Source organism: Helianthus annuus, chromosome 1, assembly GCF_002127325.2.
Source record: "Helianthus annuus cultivar XRQ/B chromosome 1, HanXRQr2.0-SUNRISE, whole genome shotgun sequence".
NCBI lineage: Eukaryota > Viridiplantae > Streptophyta > Magnoliopsida > Asterales > Asteraceae > Helianthus > Helianthus annuus.
Genome location: NC_035433.2, coordinates 6206603 through 6229985, shown reverse-complemented (window position 1 = coordinate 6229985; position 23383 = coordinate 6206603). Strand labels below are relative to the sequence as shown.

Sequence of the window (23383 nt, the reverse complement as noted above, 5' to 3'; positions counted from 1 at the left end):
GAATTCTATCACTAGTGACCACCCCTCCTCCCCTAAGAAGGTGTTTTTTTATTTATTTGTTTATCTTTTTTATTCCTTTGATCCAAAAATACTCTAGCCTTGGGTTTTTCTTTCGATTACATGACAAGTGTCGTTACTTTAAAGGAGTGAAACGATACCAATCGAATTTCCGCCGCGAAGCTCGGAGCACCTAAACTAGCTTAAAAAAAAGCTAGTCCTAGTAAAATATATATTAAAAAAACCTAGAATTCACATATCTCATGATTACAAAAAAATAATATTTCTCAACAAATGTGTAAAATATAAAACTATTATTTTAACAAACTTTTATCAATTAATTCACATAATAAAACAGATAAAGTTGAAAAAAAGTAGAAGAAAAGTCAATATATTGCAATCAATTCCCAGAAGACATTTGCTGGCCATTTCAACCACCTTCCCTTCATTCCCGTGCACCTGTCTAATTCAATCTAAAAAACCCACCCTCTTCACCATCACTTCCGTTAACTTTAACGGTAACATCTCAAATGGGTGCAGCTCCATCTGTTCCTGAAAACTCAATCCATGAGTTCACTGTCAAGGTGGTATTATTATTTTTACATCTTTATAATATTTATATATTTATATTTATAGTTTTGAATATTGAGTTTTGTTTTGTTTTGAGGGATTATTTGATTGAATTTTGAGTGCAGGATGCCAAAGGGAAGGATGTGGATCTGAGTATCTACAAAGGAAAAGTTGTTTTGATTGTTAATGTTGCTTCCAAATGGTTGTTTCTGTTTCTGTTCTGTGTCTTGTTTTTTGGTTTTTTTGGTTTTTTGGGATTTGGGTTTATGCAATGTTTTAAAAACCGGTTTTTAAATCATACTGGGTGGGTTAGGCTCATGGTTCAATCGGTTGAACCGGATTGACTAATTAACCCTGTAAATCCATGAAATACGATTTCAACTCAAAAAATAATCCAAAGTACATCATCCCATCATAAAAAAATAGGCAAATTGGATTTAAGTAATCCTAACCGATAATAATCCCAACTCAGTTGTTTGCTGATAATAATCCGAACCGGTCCACTTTTGGCCGATAATAGTCTGCGTTAAAAATAGCTTAACGGAGTTAAGTTTTTTTCCGAATTACAAACCGATGTTTTAGGGCTTTTGATTAGAACGTGGATACAAGTTAATTGATGTAAAATTTACCTCGAAATATTGTCCAAAACGACGAAAACGGTGCTTCAATTCGGGTGTCAAAACTTCCAATTAACAAAAATCAAGCCGTTTGGAGCACCGTTTCGAGGTAAGTTTTACATAAATCGACTCGTATCCCTGTTCTGATTAAAATCCCTAAAACATTGGTTATCGGAAAAAACTTAACTCCGTTAAGCTATTTTTAACGGCAGACTATTATCGACCAAAAGTGGACCAGTTCGGATTATTATCGGCAAATAACTGAGTTGAGATTATTATCGGCCAAATTGAGAAAGTTGGGATTATTTAAATCCAATTTGCCTAAAAAATATTCCAAAAGCTAATCCATAATAAATAAATAACCCAATGTTCGATGTGAATTGTGGATGAATTTTGATTGATGTGGATTGTGGGCGCTAGGTTTAACTAAGAATGTAAATCGTCACCTTTTTGGGCCCATAAAAGATTAAAAGTCCAAATTTTAACCTTGGTACTGGTATAACCCAATTTACCGGTGGTACAGCTTCTTTGCCGTTCCCTTAGTTTACCGGTGTGATTCGAGCCAGGCAAGCTTCCGGCATCCGGTTGGTTTAAACCGGTTTTTAAAACCATGGGTTTATGTGTGATTGTTTTGTGTTTTGTTCTAATTGTTTGTTTATTGTTTTGTTGGGTTGGATTAGTGGGTTTACAAACTCGAATTACCCGAAAATGGCTGAGCTTCATGTGAAGTATAGAGATAAAGGTATGATTTCACTTGTCAAAGCTTTACATCTTCACTAAATGTTAGTGATTTTTTTTACTAATTTTGGTGATAATGAATTAATTAATTAAAGGCAAACCGGATTTAAATAATCCGAACGGGCTGTTTTTTGGACAATAATAACCCCAACTGAGTTTATTCCTGACCGTGGTCTAATCTTTTTCATTTTGTTTGTATAATGGTCCGCCGTAAAAAATAACTAAACGGAGTTAAGTTTTTTTTTCCAAATTACAAACCAATGTTTTAGGGCTTTTGATCAGAACGAGGATACGAGTTGATTGATGTAAGACTTACCTTGAAACGGTGCTCCAAACGGCTTGATTTTTGTTAATTGAAAGTTTAAACACCCAAATTGAAGCACCGTTTTCATCGTTTTGAGCACTGTTTCGAGGTAAATTTTACGTCAATCGACTCGCATCCTCGTTCTGATCAAAAGCCCTAAAACATCGGTTTCTAAATTTGGAAATTAGAAACAGTTTTACATAATTACCTATGCAGTTAATATCGGTGATTTATCGGTCCTCTAGTAGAATATCAGTACCAATATTATCGGCGATATTTGACCGAAATCACCGATATATCACTGAATTGTTAATTATAAATTGCTGTGTATATAAATTCTGCATGATATTAAAATTACCGATGTCCCACCGCGATAACCTATATCTGAAATATCGGTCCTTGACCGATATCCGTTATTTTACTGTACTAACTGCATAGAATTGTATTGTCAAAAGAATACAAAAAATTAAAATTCATCATTATAGTACATGCCCATATGATAAAATTATTGCTATGACAGTTGTAGCTTCACAAATTTGTTATGCTTATAGTAAAAAAAAATATATATATATCTATAGTAACATGTTCTAGTAACAATCATCAGGTTTCGAGATCCTGGCATTTCCATGCAATCAATTCTTGTACCAAGAACCTGAAGCAAGTGAAAAGGTGGAAGAATTTGCATGTTCGAGGTTTAACGCTGAATATCCCATCTTCCAAAAGGTTAGTATTCGATAAAATTCTATGTTACTTCAGCCATATAAAGCACATCATCCGAAACACCTACAAAGAGATCTGAAATGTAAAAACAATCGGTTGGTTTGCAAGACCATTTTCATAGGAGAATTGTGGATCTTTCGAGTACCAAAAATCTTATTATGCGTTCTCTTGTGCGTGTATGCATGATCAACTATGGAACCATGGCATGTTTGACTTTCAAAACGGTCAAATTGTTTATCTTCGTTTGGTTTTTTTGAAGATTCGTGTCAACGGGCCTAAGGCAGCGCCTTTGTACAACTTTCTTAAAGCCAAAAAAGGAGGGTTCTGCGGGTCTAGAATCAAATGGAACTTCACAAAGTTTCTTGTGGATAAAGAAGGCCAAGTCATAGGTCGTTATGGAACATCTACTTCACCGTTATCAATCGAGGTAACTTGTCCCCCCCCCCTTTTTTATTTTTTGTTTGAGTAATGTATCCGAATGATCCCTGTGGTTTACCAAAATTTTGGATTTGTTCCCTAGTTTTCCAAAAGTACATGGATGGTCCTGTGGTTTGCACTTTGTAACGCCTTTAGTCCCCAGGTTTTTCCGAAAGTACACGGATGGTCCCTGCGGTTTGCACTTTGTAACGCGTTTCGTCCCTAGGTTTTTCCGAAAGTACATGGATGGTCCCTGCGGTTTGCACTTTGTAACGCGTTTCGTCCCTAGGTTTTTCCGAAAGTACATGGATGGTCCCTGTGGTTTGCACTTTGTAACGCATTTAGTTCCTAAATTGGACCTGCTAAAACCTTTAGATTTGTTTGCCGGGGACTAAATGCGTTACAAAATACAAACCACAAGGACCATCCGTGCATTTTTTAAAAACCAGGGACAAAATCCAAAATTTTGGTAAGCTGCAGGGACCATCCGTGTACTTTACTCTTTTTGTTTCTTCTCCGATCAAATTTGGCAGTTACTTAAAAATGGGCCGATTCGGGTTTAATGTTTTGACTAACTAACAAGTAAATTTACAGATAAATATTAAAATGTTTTGACTAACTAACAAGTAAATTTGCAGATAAATATTAAAAAATAGCTTAAAGGGAAACGGGTCAAAAGTTGTCCAAAGTTCAGTATATATTTTACAAAAATAGATGTTTTGGGTCAAGTCAATTTGTACAAAAATTTAATCGGTAACGGTTCTAGCCTCATTAATTTCATTACAGGGTGATATTCAAAAGGCGTTGAACGCTCAGTGAGATCAATGAACTAGTCAAGTTCTCTTAAAAGTGAAGGTAAGCAAGATCCCTACAATCATATCAGTACGAGACCCGTCTACAGAAACGTGCTTTTTAGTGGTATAGCATAGCTGTGTAAAGGTGAACCGTGATGCTTGAGAGTTAAAGATATTGGTTTGATATGTGCGGTTTCTAAGGATGATTTCGGTTGTATTGTTCTTATTTATTTATTATAATTATGTTGGTTGTTTAACAACGTGAAAGCAGAAGACAAAGCTTGTGAATATTCATCGTTTCCAGGGGCGCAACTATTAGGGGGGGGGGGGGGGGGGGGGGGGTTTCTCGCTCAGTAGTGTAATATATGTGGTTTTCGTATAGAATTTTTTTGGGTATATACGTTTTCGACCCCCCGTCGGAAATCTCATACTTCGCCACCGATCGTTTCATAGGTGTCGAAACAGAGAGTCAAAGTTGGTATTTATTTTTTTATTTTTGGTAACCATGAGAACTCGTTAATCACAGCCTATGTTAGGCAGCGAGCCTTTAGAGGTTATAGCGGTAAATTGGCGGAAGCAAGGTTAGAACCCGAGACCCAAGCGCCCACGCGCTGCTTGGAACTCTTCCAAGTAATAGCTCCACCGTTCATAACGAATATGTATCCCATCTTCTGTCTGGAAGCTAGCATACTATAACCATACCCAGTAAATCCCCCAAATAGCAAAACAAAAACCACTTTCGTTGAAAACGGGTCGGGCTGGGTCAAATAAAGTCAAACTTGGTTTTTGAAACCAGGTTTTAACCGGTGTTGATGTATATAAAACCCGATATACCTAAAGTGCGTCCACACTAACAAACGGTTCAGATAGGGTTGAAACCAGGTCCTGTCAAACCGGTGAGTCATAGGCCGCTATGGACCTTCAACTTCACCATGGATGATGGTGAAGTTGACCAAAAGTGTACAAAAAACAATAAATGGTCCTACAGTCATAACGGTACCAAAACCGTCTATAAGAGCGGGCTCACTAGGGCATATAGTGTACGCATCAAAGGCGAAGCTTGATGCTTGAAAGTTACAGATGTTGGTTTGATATGTACGATTATTTCCCGAGAGTAGTTCACGTGTTTAGTTCTGCTTTTTATTATAACGACTTAGTTTAACAATGTAAAAGCAGAAAACAAAGTTTGTGAATAACTACTACTTCGACGGGCCGAAACAAAAGGTCAAAGTTAGGGTCATACAAAAGATATACTTATAAATATAATAACATACGTCCCGTAGATGATAGATCAGTTGTCAAAAAACTCCCATCCGTCTTCCTGAAGCTTCTTACGGTCACCAACACGACTTGCAGTTTCTTCTGGAGCTACATCCGACGTCAAACTCTTGTCAACAAATCCATACAAATCATCAAGCTCTCTACCCTTCATTAGGCTTTCATATGTCGGCTCTGGTTCACGGATTTTAAGGACGAAATCATATGAATCATTCATCTCCGTACTCTTCATAAGGCTTTCAAATGTTTCGAGCTCGGGTTCAGGTTCAAGGGGTTTAATGACACTTCTAAACGATGAACCGGAAGACGCTAAGATCGATGATGTTTGGCTAGATGAAAGCGATCGGGATCGGGTTAGCGGTATTCCTTTGTCGAACTTCTCTTTTAGCAGTAACACGTCCTGACATTTGACGGAAATTTCTCCTCTGCGAATATTTGTGTAAAAATGAAATGTTCGGGATTCTTTTTCAAATCATATTTAACTATTAAAAAAAAAAACTTACTGTAAAATATCAACTGCGCGGCCACGGTCCATGAGAAATTCTTGCAACTAAATACCAAATAAAAAAATGTCGGCATGTGCAACAAAATAAAGGGGAATAGTGCGTAATGAAACGGCTTAATGACACCTACCTTGGTATTCTCCTCGGCTACGAGTTTCAGTTTCTTTGCCTCTTCAACAACTTTTTCCATTTGGCTTTCTTGATATAAAAGTGCTTCTTTAGCAGCCCGTTCGTTTTCTAGCTTTTGTTGCTCGGCTGTTGCTATTTCATCCAAAGCGGCAGCCAATCTAGATTCTAAAGCTTTGCGCATCTAGAAAATAAACATAAATTGATTAATCGTTATCTAATAAATGTGTATGTTGTCGTATACGCATGAAAGAATATGGTAAAAAATGAAAAAAAAAAATTGTAGGTGTAGCCAACACATTAAAAATAATACATAAAATATTAAATTAAGACAAAAATGAGAAAAAAAAATACTTATAGTCAACTCAACGTCTCAACCTGTTTGGTAGGCCTATAAAATGTTCATGAACTGTTCGTAAACTTGTTCGGCTGGAAGTTCGTTTATTTAAAAAACGAACGACATGAACAAAAAATATTGTTCCTTTAGTTAAATGAACGAACATGACCACACGTGTTTGTTCATTTATGTTCGTTCGTTAAAATATTAGCAAATATATAAGTAGTTATTTTCATATAACTATAAACATAAAAGAGGCTTCCTAACTACTAATTTAAACATTTCTTATTAGTAAATGAGTTCTATAGTAAAGAAAAAAAGGGCCCGCAATTGAACTTATCGTAACTGATCACTTATTCGTTACTTATATAAAAAAACTATTTATTATTAGTATGTATGACCCCTAATTTAGATGTGTTTACGGATGAATTGTAATATATTAGACTTGTTCATTTGTGTTTATTGATATTCAATTATGTTCGTTTATAATTCTTCAATTGTGGTCATTTTCGTTTATGTTTATTCAATCATGTTCATTTAAAAAGTTTGTTTGTTTATGTTCGTTTTGTGTTCATTTACGTTCATGAACTGTCCATTTAGGTTTTAAACAAACGATCATTAACAACCACGACCACGAACATGCCCATTTTCTTAATGAACGAACACGAACAAAAATATGTGTTACTTTATATCTTCGTGTTTGGTTCAAGTTAAATGAACAAACACGAACATGCCTCTGTTCGTGTTCGTTCGGTTTGTTTACAAGCCTACTGTTTGGTAAATAAAAACCATTACCTCATCAAGAATAGCAAGCGACCTCTTTCTCTCATCTGACAATGTGAATAAACGAAGTTGAAGCTCTTTCAATTCGGTGGCTAAAATAGCCTTCTCTGCATTAACTTCTCCAGCATGCTAAAAAAACGAAAAATATAACTATACACACAAGTACTTAAAACAACCAATTTATCAAAAAGAAAAAAATACCATGTCGTTTGTTTCTTTTGCCCTTAAAAGTGCATTTTTGACCTCGTTTGCCTTAGCAAGAATATCCGAGCAACCCTGAGTGGCTTCCTCTTTTGCTTCGTCAGCAGCTTTTTCTTTCAATTCTACTTCTCGAAAAAGATCAACGACTGAATCCATGGCCGATACGAGGGCCTGCTGCACCATAACCATGTCAAAAGATGATATTTGTAAGGATACACTATTTATTATTAATTAAATATTAAATATTATTAATTAAATATATATAACAAAGTTCATGATTGTGAATAGTGAGGTGGTGCTAAAATACACCATCTCCCTTTGCTAAAACAAGCCGTGCTATCGATGCTGAAATGAGCCGCTTTTTATGGCTTTTGTATTTTTGTGTGATTTTTCTAACTTACAATCGCACCCGTATACTTTAAATAACTTGCGTTCGTTAATTATATTGATTGTCGGTATTGTACTTTTGGAGTTTTTCCTTTCGGTTGCTATACCGAGTGTCGGTACCGTATCGATACCGTAACGAACTGAACTGACACCGACTTTATATGTAAAATTTTGAATATATAAATTTAAGAGGTGCCGTTTAATGCATCTTTCTTTCCAACTATCTTTTTCTTTCCAAATCAAACAATACATTAGCATATGGGTCAAAACCACCAAATTTACGATAAACACTTGAAACAAATGAAGTTGAATAATGATATATATATATATATATATATATAGGAGAAGGATCCGTTAGGAACCACCCTTTATTGCAAGAACCATGAGGACCAATGTGAACACAACCAAAAATACCTAAAAATAGCTAAAAACACACACAATTTTTTTTAATTTTTTTATAAAAAATCGCTGGATTTCGTTACCAAAAATTTTTTTTTTTTTTTGGCTACTAAAAGTAGCGATTTTAATGTAAAAATATTAAAAAAAAATTGTGTGTTTTTTTTTATTTTTTTAGATTTTTTTAGGTTTTGTGGGGGTTTAGTTTTTAGCATTTTAGCTTGGGTGGGGTTAGGGAGTTGGGGGGGGGGGGAGGTTTTTTTTAGCCTTTTTTGGTTGTGTTCACATTGGTTCTCGCAATAAAGGTGGTTCTCGCAAGAACCTTACCCTATATATAAATATAAATACAGAATTACCTTGTTATTTTTAGCATCTTCAATAATTTCCTCAAGAAGCTCAATGCTACACTTTTCTTCTGATCTAGTCAGCACAGAACTCATACCCGACCCACCATCTAAATCATCAAACTCAACTTCAGACGCTTCTTTCTCCGAGGCAGATTTTGATAAAGTGGGACCCGATTCTTGAGTCGCAACTATATTTGTTTCACAAACTCCAACTAAATGGTTGCTTGCTGGAACAAATATTGTTTCATTATCAACAATTTCGCATCCAGCTTTCACGCATCCTTGATTTTGGCTGTCAGAAGAAGTGCTGTCGTGATTCATAGCAATGTTGTCTCCAAACGTCTCCAAGAATCTTGATGAGCATTCAGTTTCGGGTTCACCATTTGCATCGTGATAAGATGATGTGGCAAGTGATTCGGGATTTACAGGCTCTATAACTGTGTGACTGTTAAGTTGAGCGGTATCACTAGCATCCAAAGCTACAGAATAATAATAATAAAAAAAAAACACATTTCGAATTAGAAGTCGGTACGCTACAGACTCAAAAAACAACGCATTAAACTGATTATGTGATAAAAATAAAATGATTTTGCTGCAAGTCTGACCGCTACATGATAAGATAATCAAACTCTGAATCGTTATATGCTAAAATTTAAAATTTAAAATTGAATATCGCAACTGAACAATCCATAACACAAAGTCAAACAGCCTTTAACCGGATAAACAAAAGTAAAGTCTACATGATAATTTTACCTTCTGTTACACCAGGTAAGCTTCCATCAATGCTCGAAACAACATAATCTTTAGTTGACTGTTCATGATCATTTAAATTAACAGCTAAACGATCCATAGTTGACTCGGGTTTACTAGTTTCACCGCCACCTACAGCCATCAAATCAAAAATATAGACCAAATACATTATCACAAATTTACAAAAAACCAACAAAAATATATATAAAAAAAGAAAAAAAAAAAGCCTAATACCTTCAAGTAAACTGGATGAGCTCTTACTACTACTTGAAGAACCAACTGTAATTGCTTTTTTAGGAAGATTAGGGATAACCTCAACAAGAACAACCTCCACAGCCAAATCGGCATCCTTAGAATGTTCTATAGCCACAGCTTTCAGAGCACGAGAATCAACCTGCATAATTCATTTCCTTTTATCAATCCCGTACTAAAAAAAACTAAACTTTTTAAAGAACCCGTAACGGCGTAACCAAAACAAAGATAATAGACAAAAATATATTTTTACTCAACACTATGCAGTTATAGTGGCCCAAAATCGAATAGCTATCAAGGTCCGCTATATGATATACAGGTTATAGCGGTGGTACAGCAGTGGTATATTGGTAATTTTTATATTTATGTATTTATATATATAGGGGAGGGTTATCTTGAGAACGCTAAATATTGCGAGAACCGTGAGAACGAATAAAAAAACGAATAAAAACCGAATTTTTTTAATACAAACCTCATTGTAATTAAAATACAACATCAAAAAAGAATTTACATCAAATAATTCATTTATCCTCTCAAAATCACTCTTACTAGATTTTTTACACATGTGTAAATATAACAAATTTACACATGTGTAAATGACAAACTTACACATGTGTAAAAAAAATTTATTTACTAATTCACGTAAATTTAAATGTGTAAATTTAATTTCTAACATTGTATTCGAACAATAATGATAAGTGTAAAAAGAATTTTTGAATTTGAATTGTTTTGACCAAGTTCTCGTGGTTTTTTCATTTGTTCTCACAGTTCTCGTGATATTTAGCGTTCTCATTTAAACCCTCCCCTATATATATATATATATAAATATATTTGAAAAATATTAATAGTAACATCAAAAGTCATAGTAATATCATGCAAAATATTAACAGTAATAAAGTGTCAATGTTTGAAACACGATCTAATCATAAGCCGTGAAATCTTCTTCTGGCCTTACTCATACCGTACGCACACAACGGATTTATGATTGGACTAGGTTTAGTTTGTGTTTGGGTCTTTACTTTTGGGTTATTTCAAACAAAAAATTGATTTATGTGGGCTTTACCCAACTTTTGGCCTCAAAATTAAAAAACCGAGAAAAGAGGTGGTACGACCGCTATATGGGATTCAAAATAGTGGTATTTAGCACCGCCATGGTTTTAAAAAACGTTTGAGGCGTGCGCCTCAAGGCGCGCCTCGAGACGAAACGGCAAAAAAACGAGTCTGAGGCGCGCCTCATAGTGTTTTTAATGTATATGCGCCTCAGAGGGGCAGAGGCGCTAAGAAAGCTGCACCTCAAGTGCGCCTCATGGGATTTTGATAGTTGTTTTTGATGTTTTGACTTTTTGTGTCGATTTCAAGCATTTCATGTCTTTTTTAAGTGTGTTTTTGATGATTTTGATGAATCTGATGATGAAATTAGTTAGTATTATTATTTTTATAATATATATAAAATTTTATATTTATTTATTAATACCACCTCGGCCTTACGCCTCGTGAGGCGAAGGGAAAACGTCTCGAAACTCGTTTCCGTTCTTTTAAACCTTGAGCCCGCTGCGCTATAAGTGACCGCTATGTGGTCGGATGCCCGCTAACCACTAAAGCCGTGCTATAGCACCGCTATAGCAAGCTATTGACTGCATCATATAAAGATGTAAAGGTATGCAAAGGTTATATGCACACTATACATCATTCTTACAATACTTATGTAATCACTTTCAAAATGAACATCCATATGTTAACTATATATGAAAAAATAAAATAAAAAATTTAGAGTAAATTTACATACCTCTGGAAAAACATCTTGCAATGCCCTATAAACTGATTTGAACCCCATATTTCAACAGTACCTAAACCTGAACAATAAAATTGTACACAATAATGAACCAATCAATATATGATCTATCAAAAACTAACAAAATCAATAAATTCAGCCTATGTGATCATCAGTTGATCATACAGAACATAGGATCGTACAGTAAACTCTTCGGTTGAAGAGAATTTATGGTGTATCGAGACGATTGTTCGTGAAGAACGATTAGGGTTTAGAGTAGGAAATTTACCTTGAAATTCGTAATTCTGTTGAGAGATTCAAACCCTAGGAGAGGAAGTATTTATTTCAAGTGTTGGTTGGGTCACGAAGAAGCTTGGAACTCATCGGACGAGATAACCCCTTTGCTAAGAAATTGTGAGGGTCATAAATGAATGCAATAATGTAAAATATAATAATATAAATATATATAAATAAATCCTTATTTTAATAAGGTTGTGTCGGTGCGGAAAACTGTATCATATAGCACCAATGTCATATCACCGACAGCGACCATCAACTAGGGTTGTAAACGAACCGAACAAACACGAACAAATATATAAATAAATCCTTATTTTAATAAGGTTGCGGCGGTGCGGAAAACTGTGTCATATAGCACCAATGTCATATCACCGACAGCGACCATCAACTAGGGCTGTAAACGAACCGATCGAACACGAACAAATATATAAATAAATCCTTATTTTAATAAGGTTGCGGCGGTGCGGAAAACTGTGTCATATAGCACCAATGTCATATCACCGACAGCGACCATCAACTAGGGCTGTAAACGAACCGAACAAACACGAACAAGACTTTGTTCGTGTTTGTTCGTTAAGGATATATTGTGTTCATGAACACTTACCGAACGAGATTTGTTGTCCGTGTTCGTTCATTGAGGAAAGGAACGGTTCACGAACACAAATAAAATCGGCGAAGACGACAGTGATTAGTAGTTGATGGTGAGAGGGAGCATTGCTCCTAGACCTTGAAGTCATAATCGTTGAACGAAGGTTGAAAGCATTTTTCGATGTGAATAATGAGAAAGAAAGTGGAACGTTGCATAAAAAGGTAGAGATAGGGTTTCTTATATTATTTTTTTAGGTAATCAGATATATAATAATTAAAGGATATAAAAAATTTAGATAAGATAAATAAGTGCTAAAAAATCTCTAATGAACAGCATAAACAAACGAACATGAACGAACGTTCAAAACACATTACCGAACGTTCATGAACGCAATTGAACGAACGAGACATTTGGTCGTGTTCGTTCATTTAACTAACCGAACAAATTTTATTGTTCATGTTCATTCATTAATTAAATTAATGAACGTAAACGAATTTCGCACCGAACGGTTCACGAATTGTTCGCTAAACGTTCAGTTCGTTTACAGCCCTACCATCAACACTTAAGTTGTGATATATTAATGCGAATAAATAAGACCAAACCATAAAACATTGATAATAATAACTAAGTGGATCTAGGACCCGCACGTTGCCACAAACCTGCCAAACGAAAAAAATGGACTTAAAATCGTTGAACCACAAATGCACGTAGCGTCGTGTAAACTCACAAAATTATGAAAGGTAAAACGTATAGGGACCAAAGATAAAAGTAAAAACGTTGTGAGGTTAAATTGCAAAAGATGAAAAGTTTGTGTTAAAAGTAAAAAAAACAAACTCTTTTTTAAAAAACACCCTAAGGATGGGATACAACATCATTATGCATAGAAGATTTGCAAATTAATACTATGCCTGGTCAGGTCGGGCCGGGCATCATGTCGCGTCATAACACGCCACATAAAAGGGTTATTTTGACTCGAGTCAAAACGGGTTTGGGTCAAACAATTTTCGGTCAGAACATGTCACGTAATAATATTTAATATTTGTTAATTAGTTGAATTTAATATGTTAATTTTGAAATTCTTTTATTTGTTTTTCTCTTAATAATATGTATTGATATGGTTACTTACACATGTCAATCATGTCAAAACCTAGTAAACAACACAGCACAACGCGAACTCAATTGCTAGTATATATGTATATATATACGTATGTATGACTGGGCACAATTTTTTTTATTTCTAACCATGTAATAACAGAATGTGTTTGTGATTACACGTTTAGGTAATCGGGTTGTGTTCGAGTTACATAACTCATTCAAGTAAAGTAATCATCACATTAACCCATTTAAAAATAAAATAAAACATAACATATATTTTTATAAACACAACTCGTGACATGTTTATAACTCATTTAACCCTTTGATTACAGATAATCAACCCTTAAAGTTTGTCAAACTTGTTTAGATAAATAGGTTACATATTTTGTTTCTTTTCATATATTAGACTTGTTTTTTTGTTTCTTTTTTTTTTTTTTTTTTGCCATTTAAACAACGTTTCTAGGCCCAATATTTAGGATTTTACACTAGGAGTCCGCACTGTCCACGCACGCAACACATCAACCCTTGTTGGCGTCTTTTGAGTAAGCAATGTGAAATTGATTGCGGATTGAGCGAAATTAGGGCCGATATTAGGAAAAATCATCGCTCTGGTTATTCAATGTCTCAAATCTCAATCTCAATTCATTTATACCAATAATAAGGCCCTGACTTTATAATTCGTTTAGGCCCCCAAAAACGTTAGAACGGCCCTGATTGTGTCCCGATTAGGTTGATGCCATTTATATGAATAAATTTATAAGTTGAGTTAATTAATTAAACCAACTAATCCCACATGGGGTGTTAATTAATTGGCTTTCCGGTTTTTCGAGTCGAGTTAAACGGGTTGTGGCCTTTGGAAAAGTGAACCGAATACCGACCCTTATAAGATTCGGTATTCGGGTTTATCGAGTTCTTCTGTTTGGGCTTTCCAGGTTATAAACGGGCTGCCTTCTATAATGTGCTAGTCACAATTGGGATGCTAAAAAATAGATGTCACATCATAGGCTTGCAACCAAGTTAAATGGGCCGCTATAAATTCAATTGGGCTACTAAACAATGTGAATCAAAAGCTAAAAAAACATATATTCGTATACATCGAACTTCGAACATGACTTAAAATGGGAATCAAATGCTAAAAGGTTAGATGTAACATGAATATGACATTACAAAAATGATTAGTAATAAGAATACTTTTCTCGGTTTCTTGGATTTTGTCTCAATCTTCTTATTTTCTTCACGGATGGTTTTATTGCTTAAGTTGAATTACCCTGAAGCGGTTTTGAGTATAGATTAAACTCTGAATAATTGTAGGAGTCAAAGAACTCTTATAGCCTATAGGGGTCCAAACCCCTCACACTTGTGCTGAAAAACTGATTTAGAAGATGTTGTTAACACGACAATGTCGAATAAGTCTCTAGACATTGAGGGTAGAAATTGGAATCTCGGGGTATTGACTATCCTCATTTTAAAAAATTGAAGACCTCTAAATCCGTTTTTGGTACTACTTTATGTGTTTTCATCTTTTCCCTTACTTTTTTCTGAATTATGGTTTTGGCGTCATGTCTTCTGAATATTGACATTTACCTAATACCGATGAAGTTGAAGGCTCGGTGGCATTAAAAGTTGGGAAAAAGAATTCTAATATAGTCATTGTAAAGTACATACAAAGATTCTATTTAACGATATTCATTTTCTTTTCTTCCACTTTTTTCCCATAACAATCGACAAATAGTATATCCATTAACATTACTTTGTTCCTTGGGTCTAGAATTAAAGCAAAAGTACATAAATAAGTTCATTTTATGTAACTTGCCAAGATACTTATCAAACTTTGTCTTTATTGCCATCCGCATTCGACAAAGACTTGGACTATCAATAGCATCATCCAAAACGCTACGAATGAAATATATATTTTTTCTAAGCAGGAGCTTGATGTCACATAGTTTGTCACTTACATCAAAGTAACATCATAAAACGGTTTCAAAAAGTGGCATAAATCTTTAACACTTTGCCAATCGACAGGTGTAAGTACCTCAAAACCAACATTTTGAACGTCGAATCTAAAGTTAAGACTCCTCAAGATCACATATCTCAAAGGTGGTCTCATACGCTTGTGCAACATCCAACATAGAGTAGGAGGTGCTTCTCTAATTACATGTTTCATTGTATCAGCGTTAACATTCATAGAAAAGTCGTCGAATTTGTCAAGCCATGAAGGTCATTGCCTAATCCACCTGACCGCCCACCTAATTTTGTCAACCGGATTATCAACTCTTTTAATTCCATTTTGAACCACGAAGTTTACAATATGCGCAATGCGCTTAATGTGTGTTCATTTATCGTTTAAAAGACACAAGCAAAAGCATCAACAATCGAAATAAGCAAAACGGAAGCATCAATGTGATCGAACCTTGTTTACAAAATGATGTTAATCGGGTTTAGGTTGCTAGTAATCGAGTTCGGGTTTTGGATTTAAAAAAAAACCCACCCCTAACCCCATATAATTATCACCACTAAATTTCAATACATGATTGATTAAAGATTATTTATATTGAATTTATTATACTAAATTTATTTGCCATAAAACCGTGTGGAGTGTGTTTTTTAGTGTATAATTAAATGCCACTTTGGTTTGATACTACTAAGTGCAAACAACGGTCATAGAGAAAACATAGATACATTGTATTATATTTTGTACACACTCCTGTTACAGATCATACATACACTGTCATACATTTTTAAATGATCTATCCCAATTATTATTATTCCTACTCTAAAGGGTATTTCAGTCAATTCACTGAAACACGTATAAGTATATTGTACGGTACAACACATTACCTACATGACATATATTCCCAATGCAAAAGCCAAAATGCCAAAAAAAAAATAATTTTATTTGTGCAAATTGGTCATGGAATAACTTCCATGGTACCTAGCAACTCTCGGCGGCTGTCACCGGGGCTCTTCTTTCGTATTCTCTAATCACACTGTCGGCGAATCTGTTAGACGTGACAGATTCGTCGACAGTGGTAGGAATACAAGAATGACTACGGATAAACTGGCTGACGATGGTTGTAGCTGGTGCTCTCACCAGCTCAGACCACGCATCGTCAGCATGTTTACCTGTCGTTTCAAAAACTTTTGTGGCGTCAATTCGGTGAAGATCCCAACCTTTAACGTTTCTTAGCCGGTCAATTTTTTTTAATTGTTGGCATGCAAGTGCGCATGTATTGATCTTTACGTCGTTAATCGCGGATTCTAATAATTTTGCTCTCGTTTCTTCGTTGATTGATGACGAGTATTCCGAGCGGAAATACGAGTCGAATTCGGGTACCCCGATGGCGCGACGGATTCCCTTCGAGTAATCCGAATTAGGGTTATACATTTTCCGAACCTCCTCCACCATTCCCGCTGCCACCATCCGATCAACCCGGTCGGATACAAACCGTTTCAACACCGGCATTGCGACGTCAACCCACAAGAAACAAACGTCGTAGCGCGAACGAAACTCACAACTCCGATCATCAATCAATGCTTCGACGAAAGAATTCGATCCTCCGGCTATGATCGGCCGCTTGCCTCTACCGATGATCGACTCAATCGCTAGCGATGAAGTCCGAACGAAGTCTTTCGCGGTGAAATCCGCTTCGGGTGGTATGATTCCGATGAGGTGGTGAGGGACACCATTGCATTCTTCATAGGTGATCTTGTTGGTAGTAATGTCTAAACCTTGGTACATTTGTATCTTGTCGGAGTTAACAACCTCGGCGGTGAAGTGGGTGGCGAGATCGACGGAGAGTCTTGATTTTCCGGCACCGGTGACTCCCAACACCACCAGAACTTTTTCTTTTTGTGGTCGGCGCCTGAGGAGATGGAATTTTATGGGTATTTGAGATATGGAAGTACGCACATGGTTGCATATCATCTTTGTAAGTGTGTTTTTTCCGGTAAGTTTGTGGTGGCGGACGGTGGTGGGTTATGCCGGAATATTTGAATTGTTGAATGTTGAGGGAAAGTGTGTGTGTGTATGATGTGGAAAAGACACTCGTGTAGGGTTTTATTTATAGTGAAAGTATGTTACATGGGATGTTAAAAGTTATATAGAAAGAAGCTTCGTTTAGTTGCATCTTGTGAATATTTAATCAACTTATGTTGGTGTTTAGGTAGCGTTCGTTTCATGGAATGGAATGGAATTAGGAAGTTTTTCTTTGTAAAATTGATCTTGGTTGGGGGAGGGAGGAATTTGAAATCCCATGAATTTCTTTAATCAATGAAATTTGTGACTATTTCAACATTCCTTAGAAATCCTTCACTCTAATGAAGGAATGGAATGGAATGTTGAAATAGTCACAAATTTCATTGATTAAAGAAATTCATTGGATTTCAAATTCCTCCCTCCCCCAACCAAGATCAATTTTACAAAGAAAAACTTCCTAATTCCATTCCATTCCATGAAACGAACGCTACCTTAGTTCTCAACTTAAAGATATATATTATAACTTGATCCATCTATATTATTATTCTTTTGTAAATTTATGTGTTGGTTCTAATTTTGACGATGGTTGGTCACTTGTAACTATTTGTATCACAGCTGGTATTAAAGTCACTTTTATGTCGTTCTGAATGGTAGGATATGTTAACCTAATCTTGTATCTCTAAATCGTTGGTATTGTAAGGCAAACCACACGGGAAAAACGATGAGTCAATATGGGTATTATATATGGTATTTAAGCCATTTTTTGTCGTTCTGAATGGTGGGACCTACCTACTAGCGGATGATGAGCCCCCTTGGGATTTGTTACACCAATCTTGTATCTCCAAGTCATTGGGAATGTGAGCCAAACCTCATTGGTAACAATGAATCAATAAAGGGTGTTTGTAACTTTCATGAAAATCCACATCACCATTGACAGAAATGGGCTCATAAAAAAGGGGTTTTTCCTATCACTAATGAAATCAAATGCATTGATTGTGAATGAATGAAATGAGAGCTCCATAATGAGGTAATCTTGAGATGGCTAAGTATGTGATCTATTGGGAGGTCTTCACTTCGGTAACAACAACAAAGTCGTGAACTTCTTGTAAGTAAAACAAACAACATTGGTTGGTATTAAGGATCGAACGTCACAAATGTTTAGAACACCATGAAAACTTATGAATCATGATAAGAAAAACATGTTATCAGAACTCATTTTGCATAGATAATATTGTAATGGCGTCAAATTAAACTATTTTTTTAATTCCATATACCTAATTTGTTTTAACGAAACAAAACTAAAAGGTTATTGAACTTCGTTTGATCCCTAATTCGTTAGGGATACCGAAACCACATATCATTTGATTGGGGATGGGGTGTTCTATTACGGAAAGACCTAGGTGCAATTACAAGATGGTTGGATTTGGTGCTACCGATTTTTGTTAAACCGTTACATCTTAGGTCATGGGTAGATTCGTTAACTATGAAGTTTGCCAATAAATTCTCGATGGAAGCTATTATGATGACGACTTGGTGAATGATGTGGCAGTTCAAGAACAACTGTGTCTTCAAGGTCAACAAGAACTCGATGGAAATGATTTGGATACTTTTGTAACTTATTCGTTTTTTGTGGTTTGTTAATAGGAATCTTACGTCAAACATTAGCCGGGTGGAGTGACTTCAATATCCTCTTTTGTACCGGTACTTTTTTTCCGGCTAGCTTCTTGCTAGTTGTCGGTTTTTAATGTTTGTTTAAGAAAATGCAATTGAAAATAAGTAAAATCTCTATTAACTAATTCTTCTCTTGTAAAGATGGATGGGAAGACTGATTCGTATGGGTTATTTTTTTAAGAATCTTTTTTACTAGTCCATAACTAATGTTATGATCAACTAGAACTTTTATAACTTATAGGATGTTGACTTTTTTTTATTGTAAGTTTAAATAATTTCTTCCACCACGTCTATTTGAAAAATAAAAATAAAAATAAATGATGTAATCCAATCCTACGTTTGTTAGATCCTGTACCCAATCCCACCCTGCATCTCAATTATTGAATGGTGTTCAACAAAGATACTTAGATGTTGAAATCCACTACTCTATTTGGTGTATTTAGAAGTAGGGTCGTAAACGAAGGTTCAGCAAACAGTTCGTGAACCGTTCGGTGGGAAGTTCGTTCGTTTATTAAACAAACAAACATAAACAAGAAATTTTGTTCGTTTAGTTAAATGAACGAACATGAACAAAGGGCGCGTTCGTGAATGTTCGGTAACGTGTTCGATTGTGTTCGATAGTTCATTAGTTTTTTTTTAATTTTTTTAGTTTTTAATACTTTAAAACTCCAACAAATAAAATATTTAATAAGTGTCGGTGTATTATGTTTTCTTGTTATGAACACTTGTTTGTGTTCGTTGTTTCCATTTGTGTTCATGAACATTAGTATGTGCTCATTTGTGTTCATCAACGTTCGTTTTCGTTCGTTGCCTAGAATTAACAAACGAACACGAACAAGTTCATTTCCTTAACAGACGAATACGAACATAGAATCTCGTTCGGTAAGTGTTCATGAACAATTCGTGAACACGTATATTTCTTAACAAACGAACACGAACAGAGTCTTGTTCGTGTTCGTTCGGTTCGTTTGCAGCCATATTTAGAAGCATCAAAACCAAGTATCGCTCTCAACAACAAAGCCACGAAACAACAAGATTTTAGTTTTAGATAACGTAATAATGCTTCGGTACTTTTGGATTTCAAAAGGTAGTATAAAAGATTGGTTTGGATCTTATATGTTGGTGTTACTTGTAAGACTTTGATGTAACATCTTATTACGTATTGGGTGATATGTTACTATTACAGACTCAAAAGCTACAAGATATGATAAGTGAACCAAAGACTCGATGACACTATGAACCATATGGGCGAGATGGGCCATTAGCACCATACCACCACCCACCATAACATAACCTAGGATCGATCAATCAAGACATCTATCTCTTAAGAGTCAATGTGCTAAGTGTTGTAGTGTGATCACATCATATGTTTTCATGCTATAAACAACCCCATTCTACCATTTTTTTTACAAAAACTCTCTAATTCATCTCATTTTCTCTTAACTTTCTTCACATTTTCACTTCAAAAATTTTGAAAAAATGGCAACGATTCCATAGACCGCAGAAGAAGACATTGCGTTGTGTGAATCGTGAGTCGAATGTTTACCTACTACATGCCTCGTAATCACTCGGGCCTGTTTTAGAGAGTATTTTCCAACAATTTTGTATTCATATGGGTGACATCACCCGAACTATGGATGGACTTTCTTCGCGTTTTAGGACTATCCGTTTGGATAGTGAAAGATTTGAGATGGTGCGCAACGCGATGGAAAATAACGGTGGTGACCTTGCGGAAGACGACATCATACAAGTCGCCCTCATCAACTATATACACGCCTACAACCGTGACTTCAAACACGTTTTGACGTGGTAGATAATTAGGTTTCTTTATTTTATGTTTAGGTTTAACATTTTATTTTAATTGTGTAATGTTGTTTTTAGTTTACTTCGTGTGTTTTTTTAGTTTCGTTTTTTTAAGTTATGTAATGTTTTTATATTTAAAGTTATGTAGTGTTTTTTTATTAATGTTATTTCTTTAATTGATATTATGTTTTTTTTAATTAAAAATGGATTTTATATAATTTATAATAATAAAATAATACTAAAAAGTGTGTGCCACAGTTGAATAACACCACCCTTTCACGCCACGTTCCACTCATCCCGTTTTCGCACCACATCACTTTTCTGACGCATGCTGACGTGGCGCCCAAATGTCGTATAACGCTCCCTTTTCAAACCCCCTCCCCGCGTATCATCTAAACACAAAACTTGTGACCTTCAAAAAGAATATATATTTGAATAATGTGTTACATTTATATGAAAAACATTTATGTTTAGTTGTTGAAGTTATGGTGATTAATAATAACAAATGTAGAAAATTTTTACAAAAAAATTACTTCTATACTGATCCGTTCCATTGACATTGTCATATCAATATATCATTTCACAAATATGAACTAACCTAAGGTAAATTGTGTAAGTCGCAGATGAGTAACCAGTGGCGGTGATGAGGGTGTGCGGTGAGAACCACTGTATAGGGCCCGTGATTTCGAGGGGTATGTGTTTTTTAAAATAAAATCCGATATATATTGTTAATTTTTTTAAATAGTACACTCATATTAAGTTTAAGATAGACCTATTTACAAAACAATTTTTACGGTTTAGGGAGTCCAATATTCATTTGATTTAAAAAAAATAATAAAAAACATTACAGAAGGACACATTTTTTCAAACTCAAACAAAGTAAATGAATTCTCAGAGACATCTCTGTGACTAAGACTATGGGGTATGGGGCGGAGGTTGGGGCATGGGTTGGGTGAAAACGCCCAAGTCACCACCCCGGGTGGGCTTAGGGTTTCGGCATGGCCCCTTGGGCGGGGGATTCAGCTCGGGCGTTGGGCATGCCTAGCGGTCATATGTGGCCGGCTCTTATTGGCTTGTTGGCTAGGGCATAGCGGGCTATGTTTAAATTTTAAAATATAACCGGGCGGTGATATAAGTCACGAAGACCGGGTCCCGGGCGGTGATATAAGTCACGAAGCTCGATCGTTTTAAAGCTTACTACGACAGCGTCCTGGGCGGTGATATAAGTCACGAAGACCGGGTGGCGGTGGCCAACATCGAGTTCCGGGGCAAGGAGTGGAAGCCGTTTGACAAGCTCGCCCTTTTCGAAATCTACCTAACGCTTTAGGCTTTTTTTTATTTTGTAATCCTTTTTTGTAGAATTTTGTAATTTTTAGTAAATTTTAATAATAATTTTAGGCTTTTTTTTTAATTTTTTGTGTATTTTTTAATTTTAGGTTTTTTTTAATTTTAATAAACCTGGTCAATTCACGCAGGCTAGCCACGCCCCGTCATATCCCACGGACACGTCACTCACCAACGGGGAACTCGAACTCCACGTGTCAACCCATACCCCAAACCCCCGCCCCACCATACCCCACGGCGTAACATATGGTGATTGCTTTATTGACACCCTTTGATGTATTATACTGTATCACCACTCCACATTCTTGGAGACTTACAAATGGCCAGGTGGTCATTTGTCACAAATTCGCCAGTAATACCTTATCATTCTTTGGAAATTTTTGAAATTGCGTGTCCACAACTCACAAGATGCTCACCAATTGAAATAGTGGGGCTATTATAAAATTGAGTTTTTTTACCCTTTTCTTTTATTTATATATATATATTTTTTAAACACAAGTTATGTTTATTTTTTTAGGAATTTATGAAAATTTAAAGCTGTTATATCTTTTTTTAATATATAAACTTACATAAATTGTAAGCTTTTATAATAAAATATAAGTTTTATGAAAATTTGTGGTGTGAGGGTGATTGAAGGTTGTGATTTGGGATTGAAAATATTTAACCTAACTTGCCAGTTATAATAATACCCTTCTCACATTTCACGTAAACCTTGACACCCTTAAGACCATTCGCAATGGTCTTGTTGTTGTGCGTGGAACGCACCAATCACGAGGGAACACCGCCCCCTTGCTCGTGGTTGGGCAAAAATGGATCCAACTCGTGCTTCAGACTATGCGTTCTTGTTCAGTTAATCTAGGTAAGTCACCGTTGCAAACGGTAACTACTGTAAGTGCGCGTGGATCGATAAACAAGCTCACATCACTCTTGATTCATCAAACCCAAGTCGGGTGTGGTATGAACGAAACAAACAATAAAAACGAACAAGACAGAAGATGTAGAAATTGATTTTATTGATAAACAACATGGATTGCATACCGAAAGAGTTTACATCTTTACATTAACGCTCTTGTCCCAATCCTAGATGAGCACACCTAAGATTGGTGACTCATTCCCAACAACCCCTCACAAATGAGGAGGTTATGCCTATTTATAGTATTTGGAAGCTTTCTTATGGACTTTTTAACTTGGGCCCTTAAAAACCTATACAACCCAAACACCAATCACAACCTATTGTAGTCTGGATGAATCGTGAAATCTAACTAGTCGCCACTAGTGAATCCTTTTAAGGTTTCGCATGAACCCTTTTGTAAGGTTTCG

General features: G+C 35.6%; 3 protein-coding genes across 5 annotated transcripts; 1 reads left to right on the top strand and 2 right to left on the bottom strand.

Annotated features, from left to right (window-relative positions):
* Positions 1-343: 343 nt before the first annotated feature.
* On the top strand, positions 344-4414 carry LOC110943336 (probable glutathione peroxidase 4). Its single transcript, XM_022185087.2, has 6 exons — positions 344-581; positions 693-769; positions 1865-1926; positions 2831-2949; positions 3206-3373; positions 4150-4414. The coding sequence occupies exons 1-6, from the start codon at positions 528-530 to the stop codon at positions 4180-4182; spliced, it is 513 nt and encodes a 170-aa protein (XP_022040779.1). The 5' UTR covers positions 344-527; the 3' UTR covers positions 4183-4414.
* An 861-nt stretch (positions 4415-5275) lies between these two features.
* LOC110943326 lies at positions 5276-11711 on the bottom strand. 3 transcript variants are annotated; one of them, XM_035978051.1, is made up of 10 exons: positions 11578-11711; positions 11304-11383; positions 9500-9659; positions 9269-9397; positions 8525-8994; positions 7386-7559; positions 7197-7313; positions 6069-6248; positions 5939-5985; positions 5276-5860 (listed from the first exon to the last, which is right to left on the bottom strand). In XM_035978051.1, exons 2-10 carry the CDS (start codon positions 11349-11351, stop codon positions 5449-5451), a joined length of 1737 nt encoding a protein of 578 aa, XP_035833944.1. In that variant the 5' UTR covers positions 11352-11383; positions 11578-11711; the 3' UTR covers positions 5276-5448. The 3 variants fall into 3 exon arrangements, with proteins under 3 accessions (XP_035833944.1, XP_022040770.1, XP_022040773.1); XM_022185078.2 differs by having other exon boundaries at positions 11304-11370; XM_022185081.2 differs by having other exon boundaries at positions 7386-7556; positions 11304-11370.
* A 4216-nt stretch (positions 11712-15927) lies between these two features.
* On the bottom strand, positions 15928-17220 carry LOC110943318 (adenylate isopentenyltransferase 3, chloroplastic). Its single transcript, XM_022185071.2, has one exon. It carries the CDS (start codon positions 17192-17194, stop codon positions 16202-16204), a length of 993 nt encoding a protein of 330 aa, XP_022040763.1. The 5' UTR covers positions 17195-17220; the 3' UTR covers positions 15928-16201.
* Positions 17221-23383: the final 6163 nt, after the last annotated feature.